The following is a 7,091-nucleotide window of genomic DNA, read 5'->3' on the forward strand; positions in this document are numbered from 1 at the left end:
GGCCATCAGACGTGGTGCAGCTGAGGACGGTGGCAAGCCCTCTCGACGTGGACGAGGCGAAAGCCGGTCAGCACCCGAGAGAGCGGTTCCAGGGCGTCGGCGAACGCTAGCCACAGTGGGCGCATAGCGTCACGCAGGGCTAGCGCGAAGTGTGTCGCTAGCACCAACGGAGGCCTGGCCAGGGTGTTGAAGCTCAGCGCTAGTGTCGGAGTCAGCACCTCGTCTGCCACCGCCTGCAGCGCGCCGCTCGCCGCCCACACGGATGTAGATAGGGTGCATCTGTTCGAAAACATGTTTTTAATGATGATCTCTATTCGTACACGGTCGGAGGCTCGTAATCTACATACCTTCCGACCCTGAGGACGACGTGCACGGGCAGGGTGAAAAGGATCCGCAACAGCGCGAGCAGCTCGTCCAGCAGGTCGACGGCGGGTGCGGCTAGCTGACGCGCTAGTCGCTCGACGCGAGAGCCCCGACCCGCCGGATCCCAGCTGCGAACCGCGCTCAATACCGCGCCCCTTTCCAGTCGAAACAGCGCCACGCGTGCCGGCCCTGCACACCGCATGCCTCAGTTCACCGCCTAACCCCAATTCGGTGGTCGCACCCGACTCACCGTCCACCCCGCACGAAGTCTCCTTGCCAGCGGCGACGTCTCCCAGCTTCTTCCATACGCCGCTATCGGTGTTTTTCTGGTGACGTAAAATATAACCGTGGATTGGAATGGAAATGAAGACACGATACTGCAAAAGAATGGCAATGGGCCGGTACTAACCGCGCGAATAGGGCCACGGCGAGACGGAGGGTCGTGCCCGACGGCTCTTGCTCCGGGTTGCAGTTGCAATAGCGCTCTGAGGCCGGGGCAGTGCGCCGCCGCCGCCGCCAGCCGCGCGCCCGTCTCTCCCTCCGTCGCTTGTGTCATCTGCTGCACCTGCAGCAATTTCCCAATTTAGTTTTTCTGTTGCCCGACTTAAATGTTATAACTTAAATAAATAGAACTAACTGCTGACGGCGCGCCGTCCAATCTCGATGGCGAACGACAGGGACCACGTCTTTGCTTTTGCACGACGACCTAAGACAGAAATCCATAATATAAATACTGGGAGTGTAGTAAGGCATTTAAGCAATCGAGGAAAGTCTTACCTGCACGTATGAAGCGGAGGAGAGGTCAGTCGGGGGGAGCGAACGACTCGGCACCTCGCTGTCCTCATCTGTTTTGTTATTAACAAAGGTTAAAGCAAAAAACATTTAATTCATATCTGAACCATATAAACTTTACCGAGACCGTTGTTTGCTTTTGCCTCCACTCCTCTATTCATACAATTTGGGTGCATAGATATATTCCAAGGCGACGTTTCAAAATTATGTTCTCGTATCGGGTTTTCGACCGAACCAATAGATTAACGCAGTATCTTTGATTAGCATTAATTAGAATAAAATGTATTCGACGGCAATGACGTAAATCGTTGTACTATCATAGACAATATCGAATGTGACTGCCGTCTCTAGAGACCCTTATGAACAGCTACATCGTGTTTAGCTGTTTTCTTCAAAATTAATTATTTTGAAATTAAATGTTTTGAAAAACAGCTTCGGGAATATATTGGCGATAAATACGTTAAATATTTCTGCTTAAATAATTTGTTCATAATTATAATTTCACTGGAATGGCGTCTTTTTCTCTCAGGGGTAGGCAGAGATCACGGATCTCTGCATGATACGGTCCTGACATACCTCCACTTTGGATAAAGCTACAAACGAGCGTGCATGGTTATGGGTACTTTTTACTTGTCCCCCTTCTGCTAGATAAGATTTGATTTTTGGTCCCTCCGGATTTAACATACCATAACAGTTATTACTAAAGAAACACACAACATAATAATAATAAAAAAAGAAACAAGGGAATAAGGCACATTTTAAGTGGTATTTGGTCCAGGTATGTACGATGGGGCCTCCCACCACTCGACTTCGACATCTACGGTTGGTGTATACTTACCTACTTCTAAACCGCTTAAACAACAGATATGATTACGATAAATGGTTTTTTAATTATTTTATTTAGGGTCAACTTTAAGGGACTATTTTCTAATTTAACGAGAAGAATAGCATGGCTTTCGATTGGTATCTGAATTTTGAAATTCAAAACCTGCAACTTCATTTCTTAATACTATTTGTTTGAATTCTTTAGAATCGTTGAATGATAATTTTTTTTTGCCTTTTGTCAATAATCGGGAAGTTTATGACCTCACGGTTGAGAAAGGCATGCTCTCCAACTAATTTATTTATTTGCGTGTGTATATCGTTGACCATTACTGCTGATGATTTATCAGCTAGGCATAATACTTTATACAAGACCATACGACAAAATATAAAATTTCATTATTACAAAAAAAACTAAAACTTGTTTTTTCTATTTGCTAATGATAATTATTTCTAAACGAACTACTGAAGACTACAAATTATAATATATTTATTTACATATTTATAAAATTATAATAATAAATACCATTAATTATTGAAATTAATACATGTTACTGAATTTCATATAATGGACAGCTATTGTAAAGATTTTATACCTACTCATAGAGATATACATTCAAAAATGTTGAAAATAAGCTATTCCAAAAAACATCTCAGGTCATTAAGGCGATAGATACAAAAAATAAATATTACCAAACATATTAATCTGCATTCTGCAGAAAAGGTTCGTCTGTCACTGTCAAATGTCAATGCGATTGCGGCGTCATTGTCAAATGCTGACAGCGGCTCGAGGAGTGAGGACTGGGGTTAACTGTTAACACTGTATGATTACTAACCTGCGTTAGTAGTTAGTACCGCTTAGATCACAGTGTTGAGAGCTCGCGTTAAGTTCACACAAAACTCGGTTCTCACGTGGTATTTACTCGACCGACGAGCGAAATATGTTTACGTTAATGTGTCGGGTCCCATTGCATGAAATCTTAAAAGAGCTTAAATAGTGTGAATAGGAGATTCCGGTTGTTTAAAACATGTTAATTTAGTGTCGCCGGCGGTGGTGGTGAATGTGAAAGTGCGGACGTTGAGTCGCGACATGTTGGTACGGGTGTTTGTTACGCTCATGCTGTGGTGGGCCGCTTCAGAGAGTGTTCGGCCCGCACCGCTTGCTGTACCTCGCTGCTGTCCGCCAGGTTACGCGCTACCGTCAGATCTGTTGCGGGGGTCTCGTGTGGCGGCGGCGGGCCTCCTCGCAGCCTGCGAATCCAGGGAAAACCCGCCACCTTGGGCACCGCTCGTGTATGCGCCCGCGCGCGGTGCCTTTCTTGAGCGCGGTCGTCTGCCTCAACACTGGCGACTCTCAGAAGCAATAGTGCCCGAATGTCCCGAACTACGTGTGGTTCTAGAACATGCGGCACCTTACGCATTGCTCGCTAATAATGCGTCTCTGCTGCTTCGTGGGGCTACCGGGGCAATTCCACCCCAACGTTACTGCGCCGAGTCTGGAGCCGCTCTCGTATGCGCCGATGAGGTGGAAGACGGTGGCGTAGCGAAGTGCTGTGCTGAAGGTCGCGCTTTAGATGGAGCTCGCTGCATTGAAGATGATACGCTTGCTTCGGCAGCGCTTGACGAGATACGCAGAGCGTGGAACGGCAGCGTTTCTGTCGGGGGATGGCCTTCGTGCGAAGGTGGCGAGTACGCAGTGGCGGGTGCTCTCGGTGCAGCTAAACTGACTTCAGACGGCGCGCTCGAGTTGCCCGGCGGTAAGCTGGAAAGCGGTGCATGGTGCGCAGAAAGCGTACGTGGAGAGAATAGTGCGCGCGTGCTGGCGTGTGAAAGCGCTGCCCGCGCTCTACGCCCCGTGCGGGCAGCTCGGCACGCGCTGTACGGTGCGGGGTTGGCAGTGGGCGCAGCGTTCCTCGCGGCCACGCTCGCGGCAGGATTTGCATTGCCCGCAGCACACCACGCTCTACACTGGCGCTGCCAGACTCACTACGTGGCCGCGCTTATGTTGGGCGACGCGCTACTGGCAGCCACGCAGCTCGTAGGGGACGCAGTACCGACGCCGCTGTGTCGTGCTCTCGCTGTCGCTATGCATTTCCTTTTCCTCTCTGCCTTCTTTTGGCTGAACACCATGTGCTTTAACATTTGGTGGACATTCCGGTGAGAGTCATTATTTTATAATCCTCAAGTATGATCAGCATTTTAATCTTCTAACGTAAATATTTTAAATTGAAAGCGTAAAGGTGGCAGTATATATTTTATTTTACCCGCCAAGTAAATATCACTTAAAATACAAAGTTGTCAGTCGTCCGTAGTTCAGTTAGTAAAGTAATCTTTATATGTTAAGAAGAAACTAAATTACTTTGAAAGCCACAGATCAGTTTATCAGAGGAGAACGTCATTTGCTTTGTTCCATGGATTTAGTTTACTCAATTCATGAACTAACTAGAAAGTTTCGGCCCGCAGAGACTTCCGGCCGACGTCGTTAGAGCGCGGGCAGGAGACTGTGCGGCTACGCGTGTACATGGTGTACGCGTGGGGCGGGCCGCTGCTGCTGGCGGGCGCAGCGCTCCTTCTGGACCGTTTGCCGCCCTCTGCCGCCCCGCATCTCCTGCGCCCTCGCTTTGCCGTGCAGCGCTGCTGGTTCTACGGTGATATGGAGATTTTGGTGTACTTCTTCGGGCCCGTGGGCGTGCTGCTCCTCGTCAATCTCGCACTCTTCGTGTCTACCACCCGTCAACTCACTTGCGGCCTGTGGCGGCGTGACGAAGTCAAGTCGACCTCGGAGCGGGCGGCGCTGGGCCGCGTGTGCGCTAAGTTGGTGGTGGTGATGGGTGTGACTTGGGGCGCCGACGTGGTGTCGTGGGCGGCCGGCGGGCCCGAATACGTGTGGTACGCCACCGACCTGCTCAACGCCCTGCAAGGCGTGTTCATCTTCTTGGTAGTGGGCTGCCAGCCGCACGCATGGGCCGCTTTGAAGCGCGCTGCCGCCGCCTGCTGCGCGCGGCCCTCGCAGCACGCCGCCACTTCGTCGTCGCACCTGCCATCGTGCGGCGAATCACTCACGCACACGACGGCCGCCCCTCCGCCCGCGCAGCCGCCCGCCCAGCGCCTGCCCATGGAGACGGTCTGTTAATAACTAGTATTACCCATGATTTGTAAATGACTCCGGTCCGCCTGAGACCGAACCGAACGAGGCTGTACATACGTACATATAAATATATTTTGTAATTACATTAGTGTTAGAGGTATACTATATTTGTATCATATTGTTTTAATTTTGTATGTCTGTGTTAATTTATACAGTGAAACTGATGACGTTTAGCCTATTCGATTGGCTGAAAAATAAAATGATTGTGAGATTCGAAGTATCATCACTTAGTTTCAATTCTCCTCGTGTCCTTGTCCTCGAGTTCTCTGACTGAGACATGAGATATATAGCTGCCGAGTTGTGTCCGACTTATACCGTAGTGCCGTTCTCCTATATTACGTGCCCATGTGCCGTGCCGCAAGTATAGATATTTTGCATACATGACTTATGAGAAAGCGGGACACGAGTTCTCGAACAAAATTCGTCAAAAAACATTTCGGCCATAACATGACCGTTTGCATGAGCGCGTTTAAATCTTTTATCTAACACGCGTTCAGTACTCAATGGGTTGGTGGTTGTGATTCCAGGGCTAAATATACCTCAGCATTAAAAATTCAAAGTCATCGTAATATAAATTCAACAAAGCAAACATCGAGTATTAATTAGGACTGCTTTGCGGAATCCGTATAGCTGTCCTTATCGGTGCAGAAGAGTGCGCGCGAGTCGTTAGGTAATGACGGAGTGAGTCAGCGAAGGTCGCGCATCGATTTCGCTTTTTGTACAAGAGTCCTCTTTATAGATATCATTGTAAAATTAAACTCTTAGGAAACCAAATAAATATTTATTCGTTTCTCTTGTTCTCGCTAATGAACGCCTGTACTTAAGACATATTTCTGCGCGTACGCATTTTATCATCACATTTAGGCAAATTTTTTGTTAAGTACATATATCACTTTTGTGTCAGAAAAAAGTTACATCAACCATTGTCATTCAGTCTTTTACATTTTCCTATTATTCAAATAAGGTCTTACATTAATATTTACCAAATTGTGCGCACTCGTGATTAGAAGATCTCCGTCTCTCAGTTTCTATTTATTCTGGTACTCAACTATAGATACATCTTATCAATTAAATCGTGATTTGTGACAATACGCAGTGTGCCAATGACCCCGCGTCAGAGGTCAACTATTGAATAATTCGATGAAGCATAGCACGAAGAGCGCCTAAGCATTACAATCGTGATAGGTTCACTGCTTCATATGCCCCGTGAAGGTCGTCGTCATTACTTTTACTGCGACATTGTTATATCGCATAGTGTCCCATTTCGCATTTAGCAATGGCAAAAGCTATGTGAACCGTGGAGGCAAACCGGTTTCGTGGCAGCTGCTCGAGCCCTGCCTCGGGGAACGACCGCGACCGACATAACATTCACTATGCTTTATCCGACTACATTCTCTGACATAACAATCCTTTCCCCATGTTCTTAAGGTAACGGAACGTCGAGTACGAAAGACGCAACTTTCCAATTTGAGTTCGCTTCTCGTGCCTAACAGTAATCGTACATATCAAAAATTACCCTTAGTATTCATTCCCCGCAATTGTTGATTAATGCTTTCCAGAATGCTATGAAGGAAGTGTATAATATTATATAAATAGAAATAACAATGGCGATTTGTGCGTGAACCGAGGTGAAGCGCAGATGCAACATTGCCTTAGCCGAGTGCGATACGTGAGCGGTGAATGTCTCGGTCTTATCTGTTCTACTTGTTTAATTATTGTTAATGATGATATTCATTTAAATAATGGCTTGAGGGAAGAGCGCGTTGTTGCGTCAATATTGTCATAATATATTTGAGTACTATCGCAAGACCTATATTGATATCGCTATTGTTTTATTTCAACAGAAATAGTATTTTTTTAAATTACTATCACATCTCACATATTTTTATCTATCTATGTCTAGTCTTCAGCGTCTAATTCTCACCTGAGTGTTGGCCACTCCATCACCGAAAGCAAGCAGCGATCT

The 7,091-nt window shown here is 47.1% G+C and overlaps 2 protein-coding genes across 3 annotated transcripts; one reads left to right on the top strand and one right to left on the bottom strand.

Annotated features, from left to right (window-relative positions):
- Positions 1–5: 5 nt before the first annotated feature.
- On the bottom strand, positions 6–2,199 carry LOC110995675. 2 transcript variants are annotated; one of them, XM_022262947.2, is made up of 7 exons: positions 1,277–2,198; positions 1,141–1,208; positions 1,001–1,069; positions 773–928; positions 614–689; positions 348–552; positions 6–279 (listed from the first exon to the last, which is right to left on the bottom strand). In XM_022262947.2, the coding sequence occupies exons 1-7, from the start codon at positions 1,329–1,331 to the stop codon at positions 6–8; spliced, it is 903 nt and encodes a 300-aa protein (XP_022118639.1). In that variant the 5' UTR covers positions 1,332–2,198. The 2 variants fall into 2 exon arrangements, with proteins under 2 accessions (XP_022118639.1, XP_045485145.1); XM_045629189.1 differs by having other exon boundaries at positions 24–279; positions 348–689; positions 1,277–2,199.
- A 540-nt stretch (positions 2,200–2,739) lies between these two features.
- LOC110995674 (probable G-protein coupled receptor Mth-like 1) lies at positions 2,740–5,348 on the top strand. Its single transcript, XM_022262941.2, has 2 exons — positions 2,740–4,134; positions 4,441–5,348. Exons 1-2 carry the CDS (start codon positions 3,068–3,070, stop codon positions 5,108–5,110), a joined length of 1,737 nt encoding a protein of 578 aa, XP_022118633.1. The 5' UTR covers positions 2,740–3,067; the 3' UTR covers positions 5,111–5,348.
- The last annotated feature ends 1,743 nt before the right edge of the window (positions 5,349–7,091 follow it).

This window comes from Pieris rapae, chromosome 8, assembly GCF_905147795.1.
Source record: "Pieris rapae chromosome 8, ilPieRapa1.1, whole genome shotgun sequence".
In the NCBI taxonomy this organism is placed as follows: domain Eukaryota; kingdom Metazoa; phylum Arthropoda; class Insecta; order Lepidoptera; family Pieridae; genus Pieris; species Pieris rapae.

Excerpts from the sequence above, each read along its gene's own strand:
- LOC110995675 (XM_022262947.2), bottom strand. The coding sequence starts at position 1,331 with ATGCACCCAAATTGTATGAATAGAGGAGTGGAGGCAAAAGCAAACAAC. Across the intron at positions 690-772 it reads GCCGTGGCCCTATTCGCGCG|AAAAACACCGATAGCGGCGT; the intron begins GTTAGTACCGGC and ends TTACGTCACCAG. Across the intron at positions 553-613 it reads GACTTCGTGCGGGGTGGACG|GGCCGGCACGCGTGGCGCTG; the intron begins GTGAGTCGGGTG and ends TGCGGTGTGCAG.
- LOC110995674 (XM_022262941.2), top strand. The coding sequence starts at position 3,068 with ATGTTGGTACGGGTGTTTGTTACGCTCATGCTGTGGTGGGCCGCTTCA. Across the intron at positions 4,135-4,440 it reads AACATTTGGTGGACATTCCG|AGACTTCCGGCCGACGTCGT; the intron begins GTGAGAGTCATT and ends TTCGGCCCGCAG.